General features: G+C 54.1%; 1 protein-coding gene across 3 annotated transcripts; it reads left to right on the top strand.

Moving 5' to 3' along the window:
- Nucleotides 1-4,734: 4,734 nt before the first annotated feature.
- Nucleotides 4,735-22,525, top strand: LEMD2 (LEM domain nuclear envelope protein 2). 3 transcript variants are annotated; one of them, XM_022581631.3, is made up of 9 exons: nucleotides 4,735-5,580; nucleotides 7,281-7,321; nucleotides 10,545-10,620; nucleotides 13,728-13,804; nucleotides 14,707-14,786; nucleotides 16,450-16,595; nucleotides 17,577-17,678; nucleotides 17,739-17,858; nucleotides 20,988-21,100. In XM_022581631.3, the coding sequence occupies exons 1-8, from the start codon at nucleotides 4,773-4,775 to the stop codon at nucleotides 17,840-17,842; spliced, it is 1,434 nt and encodes a 477-aa protein (XP_022437339.2). In that variant the 5' UTR covers nucleotides 4,735-4,772; the 3' UTR covers nucleotides 17,843-17,858; nucleotides 20,988-21,100. The 3 variants fall into 3 exon arrangements, with proteins under 3 accessions (XP_022437339.2, XP_022437337.2, XP_022437340.1); XM_022581629.3 differs by having other exon boundaries at nucleotides 4,738-5,580; nucleotides 17,756-17,858; nucleotides 20,988-22,525; XM_022581632.3 differs by having other exon boundaries at nucleotides 4,743-4,895; nucleotides 17,756-17,858; nucleotides 20,988-22,525.
- Nucleotides 22,526-23,352: the final 827 nt, after the last annotated feature.

Below are 23,352 nucleotides of genomic sequence, written 5' to 3' on the forward strand. Positions count from 1 at the left end.
TGTTTAGATATGTCGGCCCCTTTCTTCTCTCGTTTTCCTCCTCCTCCTGCCACTGGTTCGATTTCTCATGATCGGCTCAAATAATTATTTTTCTCCAATAAGCGCCTCCATTTCCAGGACAGCGGACTCGACTACTTACAGGACATGCACAGCCCTGGAAGAAATTAAAACTGGGTCAGGGGCGAGGGATAGCTTGGGGAGGTTCTGAACTGAGCCAAGGAGAAAGTGACCATGTTTTCACAAAACAGAAGTAAAGAGAGACACTCTTGATTAAAGGTAGAGGATGCCTAGACCAGGACCCAGCCAGCATCAGAGACAGGGAAAGTGCCCAGAGGAACCAGTAGGGCGAGGATGCAGCTTCTCAACATCTGGCTGAGATTTATCCAGCAAAATCTACGAGTCTCTCCAGATACCTGGCAATTACAGAGAGTTACAGATTACCCGTTTTCATCTGGAATGTACTTTTACACTTAGGACCACGGGTAATTATAGGGCGACCTGAGCCTAGTTTCACAAGATGGAGATGATGAGGTATTTTCTTGGTAACCATGTTGGTGTGATTTTAAAATTACTGAGCTACATGGATTTGCCATGAAATTGAATACTTAAAAGCAAAGAGTAATTGCCTGATATCTGTACTCTATAATTTAGTGTAATCTAATCATGGACAAAGCCCAAAAGAAAATGTTCTGAAAGCATTACATTTTTCTTCATACACAATTCATTATTGACATTGGGGAATGTATTCCATGCCTCTAAAGGAACTCTTACCCACAGATTTCAAGGTTTGAAAGTGGCCAAAAGAGTGAGAGTTTTGTTTAATTTTCAGCTGCTGATGAAAAGCCGGTAACATAACTGCTCATTAAACCCATTCTGACACTTTTCTGTGACTCTGTTTGCCCCTTCATTGACCTAGAGAGATAGGTCAGGGTACTGAGATGAGGCAGCAAGATGCTGGGCAGAGCTGGGGCCATTCCAGTCCAAATCTGAGCCAAAAATTGCACCTACATCGTCCCCCTTTCCAACCATACTCTCCCAGTGCCCCCACCACGGTGTGACGCCACCCATGCTATGGTTCGAAGGAAGCCCAGAATAGCCGAGAGGGATGCACGAGGCTGGGGACAAGGTGGATCAAGGGCAAGTCCATGGTCTGAAGCATCTTTAAAGGACCTGATAAATGTGTGCAGGGCTTTTCGCAGGAAGAGAATGAGAAAGGAACCCACTAAAAGATTTATGGCTGTTATTATTATAAGGCTCTGCCGAGACAGAGAGAGGTCGGCAGGACAGCAGGCAGCACGGCAGCCCCTTGGGAATCCAGAGCATCCTCCAAGTGGCCCCTCATCTCTACTAAATGTGTGGATGTGGTTATGAAGTAGATTTAGATATTGGAGCTTGTTTTCCCTCTTTTGACTTTAAGAAATCAGGAAGACCAACCGCAGCCTGAGGTGCTCACTTTAAAAAGAAAAACCACAACAAAGTGATGAGAAAGGAGGGCACACAGGACAGCCGTTGACTTTGCAATATTGCCCTCTTCTTGGAAATGTGTGTTCCCATACTCGATAGGCCCAGCGGCAGAACTAGAAGAGACACAGAAAGGCAGATCTGAGAAGGCCCAAAGGGGCCTCGTGGGCAGCTCCCAACACGACACAGGCAGTGGTGGCAAAGAAGCACTAAGATGGAGCCCTTCGGAGGGGAAGACCTAAGGGTCAGTGTCAGAAGTGTGGGGACGGTCACGTGGATAAAAGCTGATGGGCAACAAACTGACTTCACTGAAGCTGGTAAAAGTGCTTTGAGGGTGGAGAATGTTGATGGAGGACCCTGAAGGGTTATCAATCCAGGGAAGGGGTGGACTGGATCGGGGAGTTCAGGAGGAAAATGTAGAGGCCCGAGACCTGGGAGGAATGATTGACTCATGAGGTTTTATTCTTTTTTCTTTTTTTTAATGAGGTTTTTTTCTTTTCTTTTTTTAAATTTTCCTTTTTTCTAATTTTCTTATTTTTAATTTTTAAAATTTTTTGGCTGCGGCGCGGCATGAGGAATCTTAGTTACCTGATCGGGGATCAAACCCGCGCCCCCTGCAGTGGAAGCATGGAATCTTAACCACTGGACGGCCAGGGAGGTCCCTCATGAGGTTTTTTCTGACTGAATTTTCCAAACAGATTGTGAGGCTTCTTCTTGGAGGGATGGGGAAGGGAAGCATGATTGTCAAATATGCTGTAAGTGGTGGCACATTACCCCAAAGGCCTGCTAGACCCAGCGAGGCAGAGATGGAGCGCTGGGGGATGGGGGGAGGGAGGGCACTGCTGCAAACATGATGGGTTCGAGGCTGAAGGGAAGACAACAGCGTGCGGGTGGGGCTGGGGGAGGGCTGGGGGTCATTTGGCCCTGGGTGTATGTAGCAGCAGCCGGGACCCCAAACACAAGGAAAGCTGACAAAGCCCACACTGGGGACCACCCCAGGGGTGGCCCCATTTGGGTATTTTTTTAAATCGCCCCGAGATCCACTGTGTGGAAATAGGCTGTAACTCTGCGAAATGCTGTGTAACATTAACTTTGTTTAAGCATCAGTTTCAAGCCCTCTTAGAATACATGGGGCCAGTATTGATGCTGAAAGGCTCATTCTTTATATATTGAACTGCACAGCTGCAAGGAGAAGCACAAATGTTACCAACTCATTTGTCATGCAAACAGTGCTTCAGAAAGAAAGAAAATACTATTATGTGGTATATGTGTTAGGCAATCACTATATCAAATTCATGGTATTCCGTGCAAACACAGGCAGAGGAAAGGAAAACAACACTTGGTGAGAGAAATCGCACCACATGGGAGCAGCTAAGTCGGGGGAGATGGCGAGGCTAGCTCGGAAGCCTGACCAAGCGGAGGTTGTCATTTCCCCCGCAATGTGCCCAGTGATAAATGCTCCTGATAGAGCAAGTGGCACAAACGCAAACGCTGGCAGAGGTGCCTTGTCCAGGGACCCAGGGTGGGGAGACAAGGTGGGGGTGGGCAACGGGACCATAGGGGAGGAGGCGAGATTGGGGGAAGGCGAGAACCGAATTGGAGGATTAGAAAGAGAATGGAACTTACGAGACCAGCAGTAAGTGTCTGGGAAAGGCAGTTGATGATCCATGTGGAAGGAATACAAAGAGGGAGTGGGAGGCAGAAGGAAGACCACAGTGTTACTTCCATTTGTCACCACTCCCCATGCTTTCCTTAGGGGTTTCTCTGTCGGGTGGGAGGTTCTACACAGCACTGATGCTGCACACAAATGGGTTAAGTGCAAACACTATGGAGCATGTGTCCTGAGCACCTTATACAAATTACCTCTTCTAATCCTCACAGCAATCCTATGAGGTTTACTGGCCAACAGGCTAGAAATGTTAATTGGATATGATCGCACGTCTAATAGTGGTGGAATCTGGATTCAAGAACCCCCTACCTAAATCCACAGGTGACACAAGATTACATCTTGGGGTCTTCTCCTACCTATCTCTCCTTATGAAAATCCCACCATCCGGCCACACGGCCTCCTCGCACGGGCTCAAACTGCCCCTAAGAGCCCAAGGGCATTTGCCTCTTCTGCCCCCACGATGGGATGCAGTGTCCTCCTCTGGCGGGAGCTCCTTTCCTGCCAGCACCTGGCCAAGGGCAGGGCCTGCAGCCCCTTGGGGCTCAATGTCAGTGAGTGAACAGCCAGGAAAACACAGAGGCCTGCCGACCATGACCTTAGTTCAGACCAGGTCCCAGAGCATGCCTGGGGTCTACGCCACAACCCAAACAAAGCCCTTCCCTGAACGCATTGGTCCCCAAGTGCAGAGAGAGGCAAAGGATTCCATCTCCCCACTCTCGGCAGTGCTTGTCTTTCACCATTGTCGACTAAATTGCACAACTTAAAAGTTGAGAGTTATGTTTTATTCAGCAGACATTCTTAGGACTTCAAGCCCGGGAGACAGCCTCTCAGATAACACTGAGAAAATGAGAAAACGGTTCCGAAGGGGAAGAGGGGCAGTCAGGATATATAGGAGTTTTTGCAATAACACCAGGTAGTTGGAACAAAAGATAACTGTCAATAAAAGAAAACCAGATAACTCAAGTTAAGGAATTTAGCACTTTTCTATGTATGGGAAGATGCACTTAAGATGTGCACATAAGATGCACTTATGGGAAGAACTCACTTAAACCATTCTTTCACATGCACCTCAGCTATCTGGGGCCAGTATCCTCTGTTTTCTCATCCAGTTTCCTCAAGCTGCACTGTAGGAAGTGGCTGCTAGATGGCGGGCATCCCTTGTTTCCTTCTTGAGTTCCCTCAGGGCTCATCATTGGGGGTGACTGTAACGTGGTGGCTAGAACCCTAGTTTACTGATATGGCAGGCAATATTTTCTTACCATTAAGTAATTCATCCATTAAATCAACATGACTTTATCGAGTGCCTACCACGTGCCAGGGACTGTGCAAGGGGAGGAGGATTCAGAGGTAAACACCACTTGCTCTTACAGACGAGAAGGACTGAGCAAGGTGGGAAATAAAAAAGGAAAACAAAAACAAAAAGCCAAAAACCCTCAGACCTCCCCAACATGGCAGCCTTGGAGGCTGATTCTGACCTCCTCATCATGGCCCGCCCATACGCCGGTTCAGACCTTCTCAACATGGCGATTAAGAACGACCTCCTCAACATGGCGCGGGCCCCGCCTGCTCCGCCGCGGCCGTCGGCGGGAACAGTTCCGGGTCCGGTGTGCGCCGGGGGCAGGCGGGGGTTGGCGTCCTGGCCATGGCCGGCCTCTCGGACCTGGAGCTGCGGCGGGAGCTGCAGGCCCTGGGCTTCCAGCCAGGACCCATCACCGACACCACCCGGAACGTCTACCGCAACAAGCTGCGCCGCCTGCGGGGCGAGGTCCGGCAGCGCGGCGAGGAGCGGCTGCGGGAGGAGGCCCGGGCAAGGGGCGAGGAGCGGCTGCGGGAGGAGGCCCGGGCAAGGGGCGAGGAGCGGCTGCGGGAGGAGGCCCGGGCAAGGGGCGAGGAGCGGCTGCGGGAGGAGGCTCGGCTGCGCGAGGAGGCTCCGCTTCGCGCCCGGCCCGCCGCTTCCTCCCTGCGGTCGGAGCCCTGGCTCTCCCCGCCGGCCTCGGGCCCGGCCTACGCGACCTCTGGGGCCTACGGCGACATCGGGGCCTCCACCGCTTCCTGGTCCAGGAGCCGCGGCCTCGCCTACCCTCCCCGCCCCGCGCCGCTCAGACGCCGCGCCTCGGTCCGGGGCAGCTCCGAGGAGGACGAGGACTGCCGGCCACTCGACAGGGCCGCGCCGGGTCCCGGCCACGGAGTCCGTCGGTGGTGGGCCTCGTCCCCGGCCCCGGTGCGGCCGTCCTCCGCCCTCCTCGGTCCCGACCCGCGTCCGGGCCTGCGGGCGACGAGAGCGGGCCAGGCGGGCGCGGCGCGGGCCCGGCCCGAGGTGGGGCGGCGGCTGGAGCGCTACCTCTCCCGGCTCTTGCTCTGGGCCAGCCTGGGGCTGCTGCTCGTCTTCCTGGGCATTCTCTGGGTGAAGATGGGCAAGCCCTCGGCGCCGCAGGAGGCGGAGGACAACAGTACGTCCCGGGCCGGCGCAGGGGAGGGCCTTGAGCGCGCGTGTGTCCACCCGGATAATCCGCCCCCACCCCCACCCCTCCGCCCCGGTCCTCTCAGCACCAGGCTGAACACTCCCGGGCCTTGTTAGATGTCTCTGGCCGTCTTCTTCCTTCCAGACTTTGACTTTTCTTCCTCCAGTTATGGGAGGAGAGGCTGGGATTCCTTAACTTTGTCCTATTCTCATTTTCTGCCCTAGCTCTCCCTACTAATCTTCCTTTCAACCACGTGCTGGAAGCAATCTTTCTGTGGTCATTTTTATTCTCCCTCTCCAGAGAAAGCCCTCTGACACACCCCTCTAAAGTCCCCCCCCCCCATTGCTTTTGAGTTCTTTCTTTCCTTTTGATTTCTTGCTCTTTCACACATTAGTGCCCGTTTGAAGGCACCCCAGGTGTCACGGCTCACAGATAGGCTCAGGTTGGGGTCCCAACTTCGCAGCACCAAAAAGGCCACATACTCCACTTCTTTGGACCACAGGACCCTCATTTGTCAAAGGATTATACTAGCCCTGCCTCTGAGACAGGTGTGGAAGAGCCTTTTAAAGAGTTTAAACTGATGTAAATGATGGCATTTATCACTGCAGCACCTTCTTGGGGTGTGTTAAAAGAGAGGGTCCCGTGACTCAAGGATGTCCCCAGCCATGCTTCTGTCCACAGATAGTTCCGTGATAAGACATGCCAACAAGAAGTCTGCAGGATACAGTATGTTAACGAATAGTTAAGGGTTCGTGTTTCCTAAAAGGAAAATTTGCTTCTTCCATAATTCTGGGCTCTAGGCTAATAGGAAACAGCACAAAGACCATTTCCTTATAAATTTAAGTATAAAATGACTCTAGTTCACTGACTTTTAATATTCTTTGCAAAGAATGATTGTGATTAATACTATTCCCAGCCTCTAGCCCAGGCCACATCTTTCCACGCCTAGCAGGAACAGCCAAAATGCAGGGAAAGGCTAAATTATGTCTTAGCTGTTGCAGCGGATGGATATTTGGGTGTATGAACAAGTCTGTGGGCACGAGGATCCCAGGCTCGTGCACACACCCAAATAATTTCTTGACTATGAGAGCAGTTTAACCCACCTGCTAGAGAAATTAAGCAGTCCCAGGAGTGTCATGGTACCATACTGGTACTAACTATAACTGTTTACATTGGTGACATCAAAAAACGGTATACTGTCGTATTTACTGCTGAGATGCTTGAAGACAATAGCTCCTGGATAGATACTGGGATTTACCTGGAATTCCCCTCCCGTGATAGCATTAATCCCTGTTTAACATAGCGTGTACAATTTATAAAACCATCATATGTGTTGTCTTGTTTGAGACCAAGTCTGAGTTAAGCAAGGAAGGCTTTAGTGACACCATGTTGTGATGAAGAAACAGGTTCAGAGTGGTTAAGTGAATAGTTATCTAGTATCCTGTGGCTAATCATTTTCCCCTGGGATTAGAACACAGCTGTACTAGTCCCTAATCCAAGACCGAGAACCCCTTACGTTTCTTACTGTCCGCATTTTTAAAATGCCTCATTTAGATGACATCTTTCTAATCACCCCCGGCTTATGTTGGTAATGTTTTACTTACCCTGAATTTTGAGAGTGATCCGTTTTTGTACCCTTTCCCACAACCCGCACTTTTAATTTTCTCTGTTTCTTTTCTTGGTCTCAGTGAAATTATTGCCAGTGGACTGTGAGACAAAAACAGATGAGGTGAGTTTGAGTTTCTCTAGCTTTTGTTCTTCCTCCCAAGGATGTTGGCCTCTATCAGGAGGTAAACTTGCCCACAAAAAGATCATAATAGGATCGCTTTCAGGAGTGCTTCCTGTAATGTATCAGAGTCATATAGTGTTCCCTGATGTATGTGTCAGACTCAATTGTGGCAGTGAAGGAGTACTTGAAACAGAGTTGACCTTCCAAGATCCAGCCCCCAGCTTGTCACGGGAACTCTCCCATCAGTCACGGCATTAAGGACTTTAATCTTCTGCCTAAGTCGATGTGGGGGGATGCAGTAGGTTGTGGTCGAGGGACCTCACAAGCTCCCCTCGCTTCAGGAGGAAGGGCTGGCAGCTTTTTAAGCATCAGGAGGCCAGGTTCTCAATTCCACATTCTCCAGTTGTACGTCTGTGGCTCTGAAAATGCTGTTCTGATCTGAAACGTCATCAGGGAGGTGTTTTAAACACATCTGAAGTGGAGTTAGCCCTCTTAGTCTATAGATTTGTTTTATGAAGCTTTAATGTTCCCTACAAATAATATTTGGGGAAGGTGAGCAGCCCCATCCATTTACGAGTCATGAAAGCAGCATTACCGAGGAGCTGGGGTGCTCTGGTACAGGTGGTAGTCTGGGGAAGATACGAGGCAGTACATTTTCAGGTCATAAATCCTGCCAGGAGGAGCCTCGTGCTGCCAGAGGGCACGACTTAGTAGTCTCATTATTAAGTGTGCAACGCCTGGCCTCCCTGAGCCCTGAGTGCACATCTCTGGCAGCCTGGGGGCTGGGAAAGTAACCACCCACGGTCATTTCCAGGCCCCTGCGTTGACTCTCTTACCTGTGTTAACGAAGGGGCATCCTGACGCAGACAACCGGTTTTATTTCCCTTTGGCTTCTGCTGTGTCGTATTTGGGGGGTGTTTTTATTACACGTATTTATTGCTTTCATCCACCAGATGTCTTTGCTTCCCTGTTGTTTTGTAAAAACAGACTCATCATAATTATAATCTGCCTTCTATCATAAAAACTGCAGGTGATGATTGAAGGAAGTGGCCCAGAAAATGGCCAGAAGGGGAAACTAGAATTTTGAAGGCTGAAAACAAAAACAGGGACCAAAAATACTTTTTCTGTAAGACTTCTCTGGTGATGTTAGTTTCATTTGTCTTTTATTTAGAAACGGGTTCCCTGGTTTCTGTCTCTTGGTCCTTCACACCTCTGAGTGTATCAGGCCCAAGACGGAATGACAGATAAGCTCCGGGGTGCTCCTCTGCGCTGGACGCACCCGGCCCCACCTGAGTGAGCCAGTCGGGCACCATCCAGGTCCTCGCTAAAGACTTGCTCAGCGAGCACAGACAGGCAGGGCCTGCGCCACGACATCACAGGCTCCCTTCTGTTGCAGTGTTGGGCTCTGTTGAGCTGAGATTTTATGGGGTACCCTTGGCCTTCATGGTGGGTGGACACAGGAACAGGCGGGTTGGGAGGTGCTTCTCAGCTTGGGTGAGTTTCTTGCTGAGTCTCATTCCTTGTGTGGCTCAAGCTCACCCAGAACCCAGAGGGGCATTTGGGTTTCAGATACACGTATTCTTTCCCTTCTCAGCTGACTGTGACTCTGTTTTTCTTTCTGCCTTTGTCCTGCTGAAACCCTGGGGATGGGCTGGGAGCGGGTGTGTTGTCTTAATCGGGCTGTCTCGTTGTCTGGTACCTTCTGTCCTTTAGGTGATATCAGCCCTGCTTTGCCTAAATGTCTGTGAGTTTGGAACAGTATTAATTGCTACTGCTTTTTTTTTTTTCCTGGTTGCAACAATAATAGATATTTAGAAAATTTGAAAAATGTGACAAAAATCGCTCGTGATTCTGAGACCTAGAGATAATCACCGTTAACGTTTTGGGAGCATTTCCTTCTCACCTTATCTCTCTGTGTATGTGTGTCTGTAGAATTGGGATCTCTGTGTATTTAGTTACATTTGACACTTATTTATCAACTTTTCCCATATTGTTAAATAGCATTTAAAAAGTAGTTGGGGTTTCTAACTCTACTAGGAGGCACGTCCGTTGTTTCTGGACATTTATAGTCATGTGCCTAAATCTTGGTCGCATCATTTCATACCTTGTAAAGGCATTTAGGGTCTTTAGGCCATGTGAAGGGACAAATCTTGGTCTCTGAGACTGTTAGAAACCAAATTAGATCAGGGCAACAAATGAGCCCCGACAAGGAAGACGACCTTGGTTCCTTCTGTAGCTGCAGAGCCAGGTCCAGAACCCAGACTTGCCACTTCCAGTGCAGGTCTCTGCCCAGTGACAACCCAGAAGAGGCCTGGAGTTCGAGGGGTGGGGGCTTGGAGTCGACTGGCCACACTCCAAGTGGCTCCACCATCTACTATGAACTGTGGGTTCTTGGTGGCCCACTTAAGGTCTCTAAACCTTGGACCCCTCGCCTGAGAAATTGGGGTACAGTGAGGAGTGCTGCGAGGATGCAGTGCTCCCTCACATATAGACCACTCGGCATGGCACCCGGTCTGTCGTCCACTCTCAAGGAAGAGCGGTCTTTTTTAAATGTTCCACATCCAGTAAGTCTAGCAAAACGGTGTCCCCACTGTTACAGGTGCTGAAGGAGTAGATGTGCAGATATTCTGATTTTCTCAGACAGGTGACATTTATTTTCTCCCTACAGTTGCAAGATTGCTCGAAATTTTCCATTTCCAGGGAAACGCAGTCTAAGATTAAACATTTGCATCAGATAATCCACAAAGTAGACAATCCACAGGCAGATTGTAGACACTTGGCTCTCCAGAAACGGACAGGAATGGCCCACGGGGGAGACCAGACTGCATCGTGCAGCGTTTGCTCTTCCCTCTGAGGAGGCTGGGCTCCTGCATTTCCCCACAACCACACCGCCCCTGCTCCACGGCCCCACCAATGGCCTTTATTCCAACGGGGACCACGGGGCAGAGGCCCAGGAGCCTCCAGGATGGTGGACCCCTAGTTACTGTGTCTGCTGTCCATCTGCCTCTGCTTTTATCGTGTTCTTTTCAGTCAGTTAACCCAGTATTTATCGGCCCCATCCCTGGGCCCACCCCTTTGCAGAATTTGTTGTCATTGTTGTTTTAAAGTATGAGGTGTACCTTGCTGTTGAGTCCTTGACGGTGTAGCTGAACAGGTAAAATCAGACAGACAGGGCCCCCTCACCCACCCCTCCTTGCTGACCGCTTGTCCCGTGCCCTTCCAGTTCTGTCAGGCCAAGCAGAAGGCGGCCTTGCTGGAGGTGCTGCACGAGCTGTACAACTTCCTGGCCATCCAAGCGGGTGAGTAGGTCTCCCGAGGCCCAAGACTCCTCAAGAGTGGGTTGTGGGCTGAGATGCCGTGTCATCTCCCAGAAGACACGCTCAGAAGCCCAGTCTCCCCTTCCCTGCCTCCCCACAGACGCATCTTGTTTAAGCCTTGCATCTGGGCAAAACGCATAGGTTCCTGAAGGATCCCAGGGGTCCTGGCACGTGCATAGGCCTTTTAGCAGATGTGCCCCCTTCTCTGGGATGCCCCCCACCTAATGTTCTGGGGGTCCGTGTTGCACTGGAAGGGCCCAGGCCTCAGGTATTCTCAGAGTCTGGGTCCCCCAACCTGGAGGGCCTCCCTGTACCAGGTGGTCGGCCCAGCTCGGTGTAGAGGCCTCTGCAGGTGGAGCGGTCTGAGCGGTGGGCCAAGCACCTTCAGGCCCGGCCCGCCCTCCTGGGCCCTGGTGTCCCATGTCCCCATCTGGCTGTGGGACACCAGACAAGTCCCTGACATCTCAGGGCCTCCGTCTCCCCATCTGACTGAATGATCTTGGGTCTGTCTTTTCTTAACCAAATGAAAGCCAAGTGCTGTTCTCTAGATGCCCCCCTGAAATCTCCTCCATCCAGAAGTCTCCCCCACTGTTTTCTTTGGTAAACACGTTCCTTGAGGCCAGAGATGGCACCTGCATTATGCTGTGTCCTGCCTGACACCTGGCATCCAGGAGGCTCTCCACATCACTGATGACGTGGGTGACGGCTCAGGGCTTGTGCCTGTGTTAAGTGTACTCAACTCGAGAACCAGACGTCAGTCTGTGGGAGGTTCAAGGGGTGCCTCTCACCTGTAGGGCCAACCCTTGTCTAAGGCTGTCGCCGGGAAGTCAAGGTTGGGTGGACTTGTACTGGGCCCTCAGTCCTCAGGGCCAGTCTTGTGGGTCTCAGCTCTGCCACCTCCTCCCTCCTGACTGCTGGGAGACTGGGGTGGTCAGGGAGGCTTCTGAGAGCTCCTCGGAGGAGAGGTAGGAGTTTGGGCTCAGAGCGTCACAGTCATCTGTGGCCCAGGTGCTTGGCATATAAATTCTGGCCTGAGGGGGTGTTTGAAACCTTTGTGACTCAATTGTGGTCCAAGGTCCAGCAACATCAGTGTCACCTGAGAGCTTACTGGAAATGCAGAATCTTAGTCCCATCTCAAACCTATTGAATCAAAGTCTGAATTTTACTAAGTCCCCCAGGATATAAAGTCGAGAAGCTCTGCTCTTAAACCGTGGATCCTAGTAGACAGTTCTCCTCCATCCCACCCTCCTTGTGTGGTCCTGGCTCATGCCATCAAGGGGCCTAGTACCCACTGTCTTCCCACAAGCCAGGCAGGGGCAGCCCTGAGGGTATGTGTCTCAGTGAGACAGGCCGCAGGGCCGTGCAGGCTCTGTACTCAGCCATACTCCCTCCCCCCACCTCCTGCTGGAGGTCAGCTATGGACAGGGCACTGGCTGACCTTTGCAGGACACAAGGCGATTCAGCCCAGAATCCTGCCCACAGGCTGCCTGTGGTCTAGTAGAAGAGAGAGGTTACCTACCCCCCTGACCACTGAGTGGTATAAAACACCATTGGATGAGAACCAAGAGGCCAGAACTTCTGGGAGGCACAATGCCTTTTAGCCAGAGTAGTCAGGAAAGCGTCACAGGGGAGGTGGCATCTGTGCCAGGCCTTGAAGCCCGGGTGGGATTAGTTACGTATTTGTGGGGGAAAGGTGGGGCCAGAGAGGCAGGAAATTGTAGGGTCAGAGATGGAAGCCACTTCACAAGGAAGGAGAAACAGAGGGAATGGAATTTGGAAAGGCCAGTTGAGTCCCACCCTGGCTGGCCATGGTTGCCAGGCCACTGGGAGTCCCTTCTGAAGGCAGTGAGGGCCGGGAAGGCTTCTGAGCAGGGGGTGATGGACGGAGAGCCAGGTGCCAGGGAGGCAGCCGTGCCAGCAGTCTGAGTGGAGCAGTGGCAATTCAAGCAGAATCATTTTAAAGCTTTGTTGACCAAACATGGATGAGAAAGGGGAGAGGAGGAAACCAGGAGACCTTGGCAGTGGTCCTGGAAGGCCTAAGCAGGGCAGGGTGATCTGGGTGGGGCAGGAGCACGGGAGAAGCCAGCTGATTCTCAGGGGACCCAGAAGGACGAGATCAACTTTGAAATAGGAGGATTTGGCTGTGTTAGGGGGTGAGGGGCAGGCTTCAGTTCATTCTCAAGATTTTTTAAATATTATCTTCAGCCACTCCCTCCCCAGCACACACACAGACTGGCCATCGCAGCCCCCAGGCTGTGCCAGGTCAAGGGCAGTCAGGCCGTGTATGGGGGTGGAGGATCTTGTACGGCCCCAGCCCTGCACTGTCCCTGCTTCCAAGGGGCCTAGTGGTGAAGCAGCACCTGGTGAGTGAGCCGCCGTGGGTAATCAAGAGCCGAGGGCTGTGGCAGGGCCCCAAGTCCAGCCGATTTGGCTAAACAAGAGGCCCCTAGGGCTGGGGGCTTTTCAGAGGGGCTGGGCCTTGGGCCAGGCCTGGGAGCCTGGGCAGGACTAAGGGGGAGGCTCCCAGCTCCATCCTAGATGGGAGCCAGCCACCCAGGGTGCTCAGAAGAGAGCTTTGGAGCACCATATCGGGGCCCCAGCACATAGACACCCCTTCTTCCATGGAGCATTTTGGACATCCCTCCCTAGGGCCCCTCAAAACCTGGCATTCTAGGTCACCTGCCTGTGTCATGGGTCAAAATCCTTGCAATGCAACAGCCTCCCTGCCTTGCTTTTTTCCTAGGCTGCGTTTATTTATAGTGCCATCCCAGTGCCTTCCGAAGCTGCCTGTCTGATCCTTTTAGGGATCAGTTGCAAACAGACCTTGTTATTGGGCAGCTTTTTAGTCATTTAATGCAAATCACTGCACTGCTTTGCAGGTCAGGTTTTAATGATCTGGAATCGATCCAAGCTAAGTGGCTTTTGATCTTGCTGCAGAGTGAAGATGCCCCACAGAAGCTGGAGCCGCCGGGCCACATGTTCCACATCAGAGCTGATGGCTTGATTTTTTGCTGCAGTTTTTAGTTGGTTTCAGGGTAAATCTTTTTCACCTCTTCTTTGTATTTGAAAGTGTGTTTTTTCCCTCCTAGGTAATTTTGAATGTGGAAATCCAGAGAAGCTAAAAAGCAAATGCATTCCTGTAATGGAAGCCCAGGAATATATAGCAGTAAGTAGGCTGCAGTGCGCTCCGTTCCCGGGAGGTCCTGGTGCTTTTGTATTGATCTCTCAAGCCCTGCGTTTTTTTTTTTTCCCCTTTTTGTTTTGTGTTTGCTTTCTCTTTTTTTAAAAAAAAATTGTTTTAACTCAGTTGAGTGTTAGGCTACCTTAAGTTAAGGCAATGATGGGGTGACTGGGCCCAAGGTGAGCGGTGAGCCAGAGCCAGGCCTGCCGCAGCTCGTTCCTGACCTGCTGCTCCCTGACCAGCGGTGTGGGCTGCTGCCGCTGCCCCTTCTTTAAGTGGCCCTGTGACTTGCCCTTCCTTTGACTCATTCTTCCCCCCTTCTCAGCAGCCTTAAGACATTTAACCTGTCATTCTCTCCCCTCAGGATTACCGTCTGGGTTGCTCTGAGTCCATTTGATTTTCGGTGTGGCCTCAGGATGACAGAATTACAGATTTTTGGAACTGGCAGAAACCTAAGGGGTCACCTCGTCCAATTTTCATTTCACAGATGAGGAACCTGGGGCCTAGAGAGGGGAGGGACTTGCCGAAGGCCACACAGCCGGGACTGGCTGCAGGGCCCCCACCCCGACACTCTTTCATCTCACTGCAGATGAGCTGCCAGCTCTCTGGCCTGGTGCTTCAGTCCTTGAGAAAATTACATGCTTCTGCTGTCTCAGACCTGCATTGTTTTCCTGTGTGTGCTTCCACATCACCTGCTCTGGTTATAGCCTCTTCCCTGGTATCGTCAGCTACAGACTTCCTTCCTGCCAGCTTGCTGGGCATTTAGCAGAACAGGGCTTTGGGGCAGGCGGAGGACATGGAGAGGGCTTCCTTAATCTAGCAGCAGAATAATATCGCTCCAACTGCTCCGCCCAGATGGAGGACTAATCTCCCACCCCCTCCCACAGAATGTGACCGGCAGCTCCTCCGCCAAGTTTGAAGCCGCACTGACCTGGATACTGAACAGTAACAAGGACGTGGGCATCTGGTGAGTGTGGGCGGGGCGTCCGGAAGCACCTGAGGCCCTGTCATCGCCCATCAAGGTGTCTCAGGCCGGGAGGTAGAGGGCAGGTCTCCCAGCCAAGTCATCTTGGGCCAGGCCTGAAGCTGGGCAGCGGAAGGAGAGGCGTTAGGAATGCAGTGTAAGGAGCAGTTTCAAAATGAGACACAAAAATCCAGGTGTCAGGGTGATCGCCTGGCAGTCCAGCTAAACCTGTTTCAGGTAACTCAGTCTGTGCCCCTTTCCTTCACGGGCCCCGCACAGTTTGCTGGAGATGGCTTTTTTTTTGCACTTCCTTTCCTTGGTGCTAGTTTTCATTTGTAGATGAAATGATTCTGAATGTTGGTTTCATTCAGTATGGAAATTGCAAAAGGAAAGACTGGGTTTTATTCCAGCTGGGCAGTTCCACCTGTTTCTGTCTCTGGTGAGCATGGTTAGCAGAGACAGCGTGCCCTTCACCCTCCTGAAAGGCCCTATCTGGCTGCTCGGCCCAGGGGTGGGTGGGCACCAGCCACTGCCTGATACCGGAGTCCCCTGCTGGAGAGACACGGGCTTCATCGCCCCCTCCCACCCTTCAGGGTTTGTCGGGGTCTCTGTTCAGGTTACAGCTGCTGATGTTAAAGCACACTCTAGGGTTTTGTTCTCTTCCTCTCTAATCTACGCAAATTACTGATTCCATCAGCAGTGCATCCAGCAGAAGCCCCTCGGGCAGCTCAGCCTAAAACTTGATAACTGGATGCATGGCACGATTAAAATTCTTTGGCTTAAAAAAAAAAATGAAGCTTCCCTGAGTGGCTGAGCGATTTTCCTGTGTGTTGGAAAGGCAGAAAACACGGATTTTATCCTTGGCAGCGTGCACTGAAGCTGCTAACGCAGAGGAATGATGACACTGCCTTTTCACATTGAGGAGGGTGGCCTGTGGGGAGCTGAGCCTGGCTCCCACGACCAGTGTTAGAAGTGGGTCGTGAGACTTTGCTGTACAGCAGAAATTAACACAACGTTGTAAATCAACTATACTTAAATTTAAAGAAAAAAAAAAAGTGGGTCATGAGAAATCCGGACAGTTTGGGCACCAGCCATTCGGCTGTGCAATCCAGACCAGGAGCTTGTTGCCTCGCCGGCAGAAGGCGGAGTGTCGGCAGCGTCCCTGCGCGTCCTGACGCCTCCTCTCTGGGGCTGGGGTCTGGCCTCCAGGAGCCTGGCGGTGTTCGTGCTCCTGAGTCTCGCAGCACCGCATGGTCTCTGCACGTAAACAGCTTATGTGCCTCCTCATCCCCGAGGAAAGGCACCCCCTCCCAGCCTCTGTTTCCATTCTTGCCGTGCTGCACAAAGCCGGTGACTCCGTAAACATTTCCATTTCTCTGTGCTGGGAGGGGGGCATCCAGTTTACACTTTAATCTTCTGCCGAACAGAGGGAGGCGTCGCTTCAGCGGCAGGGGTTCAAGCCTGCTGCCGTCTTTAAAGTTTTATTCTTTCTAAGTAGCTAACGTGGGAAATTTCTGGAAAGAGTGCAGCCAGGATAGCGAGTCCTTTTTATAAGCAAGCGGAGACCTCAAAGCCCCGCCTTCCTCCTCCTGCTGCTGATGGTGAGGCTTATACAGCGGCTCCTCAGAGCTGTTGAACGTGTCTACAGCCCTGTGTCCTGTTTCAGGTTGAAAGGGGAAGACCCGTCCGAGCTGGTGACCACGGTGGACAAGGTGGTCTGCCTGGAGTCCGCCCGCCCCCGCATGGGTGTCGGCTGCCGCCTGAGCCGCGCCCTGCTCACAGCCGTCACCAATGTGCTCATTTTCTTCTGGTGTAAGTCCCATCACTGTGTCACCCTGCCCCTCCCACTGCGCCTCCCGGGAGCCCAGCTCAGCAACACTCTGGGCATGGGTGACGCGGTCTCTCGGAGTTCGTTTCTGTCTAGTGAACCTGAGGTCTGTCTAACGAAACTGAGGAGGTGAACCAGTCAGCCTCTGCCCCGGGTCGTCTTTCCCTTTGGAGACTGGGTGGCTGGAGCAGGAAGATAACTAGAAGACATCCTGGATTTGGGGCCGGGGGCCATCAGCATCCCCGAGAGGGTGCTGGCTTGGGCTGGAGGTGGGCATTGTCCTTTCCGGCACACCAGACCGCAGGCCGCTCCGAGGGGGAGACCCAGCAGGAGCTTGGCCTAATTTTACTCCCTGAACAATGTAAGCACCTCCTCAGGAGCTACAGACGCCCAGTGAAAGCAGGCAGGCCCAGGGTGCTGAGCGGCAAAGCAGAGTCTCCCGACACGAGGGGCTGCCTTTGAGCAGAGGCCTCGGGGTGTCTCTGAAGGCCAAAGGCCGTGACACAGAAACCACCAGCTCTGCAGAGAGAGCTGGGTTACAAATCACAGGCCGTCTGGGCGTGCACACGGCTCCCTCCGCCACGCCGGCAGGCACAGACGTCATTATCGGCAGCAGCATCTGGAATACAAAGGGCCCGGCATGTATATATGTATGAAACGCCGTGTTCTGGTTCACAAGGGAGGAGATGAAAGCCCAGAATGAGGTTGGGAGGAGCCGAGATCCAGACGGCTCGGGAGGCCTCTGTGGAGACAGCCGGCGGGAGGAAGATGATCACTTAATAGCCTGTCCTCCCTCTGCTTTTCCCAGTCCTTCGTTTCCTGCTTGCTAGCCCTGGGTCTGACACACAGTAGGTACTCATACCCCCTCAGCCTCCAGCGCAGTGACCTGCCCTAGTGAGACAGCCAGTGGGCGCCTGGCCGGGGAAGGTGGTGTGCACGATTAACAGTGCTGTGTTCCCTCCCAGGCTTGGCCTTTCTGTGGGGGCTCCTGATCCTCCTGAAATACCGGTGGCGGAAGTTGGAAGAGGAAGAGCAGGCCATGTATGAGATGGTGAAGAAGATTATAGGTGCGTGGCCCCCAGTGAAAGGGCTGCTGGCTTCTGCTAGAGGGTCCTCACCCTAAATAGTGCCCTCTGTCCTGCAGATGTGGTCCAGGACCACTACGTGGACTGGGAGCAGGACATGGAGCGCTACCCATACGTGGGCATCCTACACGTGCGTGACACCCTGATCCCGCCACAGAGCCGGTGAGACCCGGGTCGGACCCCACTGAATGCCGCGGAAGGAGGCCCAGAGCCTCGAGTCAGTCATGTGGGGAGGGGGGCAGTTCAGCCCCAGGATCGCGGGAGGTGGGGCGCCATCCACACCTCTTGCCATCAGCTTATTAAGGCAGAGTGCAGACAAGAGGTACAGAAGCACGGTCCCGCTCCTCTGTAGAGATGGCGCTTTGGGGAGCAACCCTAGGACCCGACCCCTCCCCTCCCCACAGGGCTTTGCAGGGAAGGACCTGATGGGTTTCCATGAATGGAAGTCCAGGCACAGAACATTAAGGGCTCTGATTCCATTGCTCGGTGATTCTCATGGTCCTGCTCTCTGGATGTTGTTGGCTGGCTGGAGTTCCTGGTGGTCACAGGATGGTGGCCGGCAGCTAGCCGGAGCAACACCTGCCTTGCAACAACCAGCAGGGGAGAGATGGGCTACCTGTTGCTCTCATGAGCAAGGGAAAACATTTCCAGAAGCCACCGGGGACACAGCTCTTTGAGGCTCCACTGGTCAGAATTGGTTACTTGTCTATTCTTGAATCAGTCACTGGCAAGGAGGAAGAGATTGTTTTTCAAATATTTTTAACCATGGTGTACAGTCAGAAACACATCTTATCTAAGGTATCATGGTCTAGTTCCCATGCACAAAGGCACACTCACGTAGTTGGAAACATGGTTTCACAGTAGTGAATGGGGTCAGCTTCCAGGGTGCACGGCTCATGGGAGGGGGTGGCAGGCCGTTGTCATGCACAACTCCAGGACCACCTTCCAAATGGGCTGCGGTTGCTGGGTAGATCCCTGACAAAACCAGGAGTAGGGTAGAGTTGGGGGACAGAGTCCCAGGAGGCAGCCAGCAGGGCCCACTGCGGGGCCACCTCAGACTTTGCCACAGTCTCTGGCCAGATGCCATCCTCTCCGGATGATGCTAAGCACTCACCCTTGCTGGGCGCTCGCTGTGAGCTGGGCACTGCTCTGAGCGCTGCACAGGTGCGGCTCACTCACTCCACCCTCAGCATGGCCCTTGGAGGGAGTACATTGAGGATACCACTTCACAGGCGAGGACACTGAGGCACAGGGAGGTCAAGAGCCTGCTCAGAGACACAGGGCTGGTGCCACTTCTGTGTTCCCAGTGCCAGGCTCTGTGGTCGAGGTCACCCCAAGAGGAGCTGGAAGAGTAGAGCATTTAAGGGCCCCTTTTAAACGTGAAAATGCTTAATAACTCTCATGCCCACCCCACCCCCGGGACAGTGGCAGGCAGGAAGCTTAGAGCAGACCAACCATGGTGTGGGGCTTGTGCTAGCTGTTGGTCCCCAGCGTGAGTCTGCCACACAGCCCTCCAGCTCTCAGGGGAGGCCACTGGTAGATCCAGACTCCCCCCTAATTCCTGGACCCGTCAGAATTCATCATCATGTGGCCATGGGTAATGCCCTGTTTGAGCTGTAACACAGATAATCCCACTGCCTTGCAGAGGGGCTGTGTTGAAGAGAGGTCATCATTCATTCATTTCCTCAACAAATGTTTATTGAGCACCTACTGCATGCCACACTCTACTGGGTCATGCGGAGACAGGGAGAGGAAGAAGCAAAAATCCCTGCCCTGCTGGAGCATTGGTTCTGGGGAGAAAGAAGACAAGATGCATAAGGAAGATGTGTTGCCACTAGGTAGTGGCAGGTCTTAAGGAAAGGGGAGCAGGGTGTCAGAGAGGTGGCCTCCCACCTCACCGAGGCAGCGCGGAGCACTTGAGCCCTCATCAAAGGGCAGCACGCGTGGTCATTTTAATAAGAGCAGGAAGTGGCACTGCAGCTTATCGGGGGCTTGGGCCACCACACCTCGGCTCCTGTGCATCGGCAGAGACTGCAGGCGGGCAGCTGCCCCGCAGGGCCTGGACCCTGTCCCTGAGCCCAGGAGGCTCAGCCACCCGGTCAGTGTAGCCAAGCTCTTGACTCGTAAGGACCCATCAGCTCCTGTGGGCCCTGCGCGGGCATACTGCCCTGTGGATGAGGGCCCGCTTGTGGGAGGTTGGGGGAGATGTGAAGAGCTTGTCCAGGGAGGCACACGGGGGCGGCTTGTAATCACCTGGTAACGGGCAGCCTGGGAAGGGGGCTGGGGATGAGGCCGTGGCCCCCACACAGTGCCAGTGCCCCCCCCTCAGGGACCCGGTGTGAGGGGCTCAGCCCCCAGGACCTGTTTGGCCAGGGCCAGACCAGCCAGTTGGGGGCTGCTGAACAGCCGTGGGGTTTGGTTGGCAGCAGGACCTCACCCTCCGGGAAGAAAGCCCCACCACCCCACTCTGCCTCCTGACACATGGGCCACCCTGGGAGTTTCCCTCCATTTGCGCACTCCCAGCTGAACCCCCTGCTTCCACACGTACCCATATTCGCTCTGCACGTGTGGGGCGCTGGGGAGTGGTCTGCAGTCAGACAGGAAGCCGGGGCTCATCGAAGTGTAGGTGTCAAAGCAGCCCTCCCCCACTGCCCTGGAATCTTGCTGTCTAGTTTGGAGGGGGAATGAGGAAATAGGGGGCTGTCCGAGGGGGTGCAAGGCCCCAGGGATCCGGCAGAGCAGGAACTCTGGTGTCTGTGAAGGGGCCCTACCTGGTGGCTCAGGTTCCAAAAGCAGCTCCAGCGTCTTGGCCTCCCCGGGTGGATGCCTGGTTCATCCCCGTCCCCTGAAGTGCTGTGGAGCCTGCACTCAACAGCCCAGTGGCCACTCTTTAATTAGCCCACGTGAGGCATTAAAATGCAGCCTGCACTGGAGGGGGGCGCCGCCCGGCTGGGCTGCAGCAGTAGTGGGTCCCAGCAAGAGTCTTCCCACTTGGACACCTGGCGGGCGGGGGGCTCCAGCCCCTTTCAGCTCTCACTAATTGAACGCTTTGGGAGCGGAGAATGTTGAGGAACCTCGGCGGCCCAAGAAATTTCTCTCCTCTGCAGGAGCCAAGTTAGTACCTGACCGCTCTTCTTCCCGCAGACAAATTCTGTGTGGGATCTTGGAGCTTTGTGCCCCGTTTTGTACAGAGGGCATCCAGAGACCAGCCTGCCTCTCTCGGCAGCGCTGGGCACAGCGGCCAAGGGCGCCGCCTGCCTGCTGAGCCTGCACCCCCATCCCTCGTTGCAGGAGACGCATGAAGCGGGTCTGGGACCGGGCCGTGGAGTTCCTGGCCTCCAACGAATCCCGGATCCAGACAGAGTCCCACCGCGTGGCCGGAGAAGACATGCTGGTGTGGAGATGGACTAAGCCCTCTTCCTTCTCTGACTCAGAGCGATAAACCCTGGGCGGGGCCTGTTCCCAATCAGCCTGTCCCCGGCCAGTCCCCTCCAGGGGTGTGAGAGGGCCACCATCCTGCTGGTGCTGAGTTCACACTTGCCTTGACTATCACCCTCCTCCTGACCCTGGTTCCAAAGGTGTCTCTGTGAGACTCTTCAGAGACGAGCTTTCAGAAGGAAAGCGTGGGCTTCCTCGAAAGGCCAGGTGGGCAGCTGCCCTCTGCGTTGGTCCGATCCTCTCTGCCCCATTTTGCTGGTAGAAAGGGGAGAAGGGTTTTTCATGGAAAGATAAAAGCTCAGCAGCCATGAGCCCCTGCAGAACAAGTGTGCAGCTGGGTGTGTGGAGCACGCGGCAGGGAGGTGGGCCCCGCGCCCGTGGGAGGTGGGTCGGGGTGGTGGCTGGGACGGCAGGGGTTGGGGAGCAGCTTGGTCATGTGCCTTCGGGGGGTGTTACGTGGGAGCTCAAGGGTGAGGGGAGAAAGCCTGTCCTCTAGCTGGATTGGGCCTCTTATCCCGGAGGGGTAAGGTGCTAGAAATTAGAACAAGTATTGTAGGAGAACTGTCTAGACACGCGGCCCCGGGCACACGGGGCCTCAGGTCGGGAGGAATGAGCAGCTAGGGTTGCCCCAGGAGGAGCTTGGAGTCGGCGACGATGCGCCCCCCAGAGCGGAGAGGAGGGTCGAGCCGCTGCCAGACCCATCTGGGCAGCCCCACCGGAGGCGGCAGCCCCACCGGAGGCGGCCTCCCCAGTCCAGGCCTGCAGCCGCGGCGCATCGCCGGATCGCGCTCCGGGACCTGGGGATCCTCGCACTTCCTATGGGCGAAGATTGTCTCGTTTACGGCGACCACGCCTCCCCACCCCGCGCACTTTGGCGGGAACTTCAGCCAGTGGTTTCAGTATGCTGGGTGCGGCCGCATCTCCTCCCTCTGCTGGCCACCAGGAGCGACCCCGCTGCGCGGACCTTCGCCCGCCCGCCAGAGCCTCCCCAGCAGGCGGAGCGACCTCCGGAAACCTCCGCGGGGACCTTATTAGTTAAGGGCCGGGAGCCTCTCCATCAGAGCAGCATCTCCACAAGTTCTCGTCCGCGACGGGCGGGAGAGGGACCGAGCCGAGGAGACGGAACAGCTGCCTCCAAAAGGCATTAAGCACCTCTCTCTGGTCCTATTGGTATTTTTTGTTTCCTTAATAAAGCGCCAGTCTCTCTCATTTGAGCAATACTCTCTCTCATTTCCACTGATGTCTGGGTGATCGGCGGGGCCGGAGTCCGAGCGCCGGCGCCGTGGCAACGCAACAGTCTCATAATCAGGCTCCAACCAGAAGAAGAGACTGCAACAGGCTTCACTGTCAGGGCTGAAACTGTTGGATAAATAAACTGTTTATTAAAAATGGATGTGTTTCTCGTCCGTGGTTCTCTTCCTCTCCCCTCAAAGCAATGTGTGAGGAGAGGCAACGTCCTGAGTCATTAAGCGCTGGCCCGGGAGAGGTCAGCTGGAAGAGAAGGTGGGAGCGGCCTCCCTGTGACGGGTTCTCGGGCAAACCACATACCTCGGAGCCTTGGTTTCCACGTTTATAACACGGTGTGACGACCTACCCTGCAGGGTGAACTCGCAAGATGCATGCCTGGTTCCTGTGGGTGGCAAGGAGTGGGGGCTAATAGAGCCTCTTTCCTCCTGCCCCATTTCTGCCTTCCTCGAGGCCCCAGAGGCTCCTGGAGGTGCTCAGCACCAGCCCTGGGAGGGGGAGGAAGGAAGAGGCGGGTGAGGTTGGACGAGGCCTCTTGGCAGCTGATGGTGTCTCCTGGGAGGCAGGAGGTTGACATAGATGGCAGACTTGTCTCCTCTGGGCCGGTCACTGGGGAGAACAGCACAGTCCGGGGGACACGTGGGGGTCCCCCACCTGCAGTGGAGGCAGGGGTTTGCTGGGAGTGCTTTGGGGGTCCTGCTGCTCTCCACCAGCACTGCCTCTACCCTGGCGGCACAGCGGGTGAGCTGCTGGCATTGGGGGTCCGCACCCCTTGCGGCGGGGCCTTCGTTTTCTCAGCCTGGGAGGAAGGCTGCTCCACCACCCTGCCGGCCCGTCCACACAGGTCCTACTGGTACGTGAGCGCCATCCTGCTATCCTCCCATTAGCTGGAAACTCGGTGGATAAATTGATAGTCAAGGACCCAGAAACACAACTCAGAAAAAAAATGAGCCCATCTTTCCTTTTTCTGGTT

This window comes from Delphinapterus leucas, chromosome 10, assembly GCF_059928025.1.
Source record: "Delphinapterus leucas isolate spDelLeu-1000000601 "Yukka" chromosome 10, BTC_Dleu_Yukka2, whole genome shotgun sequence".
NCBI lineage: Eukaryota > Metazoa > Chordata > Mammalia > Artiodactyla > Monodontidae > Delphinapterus > Delphinapterus leucas.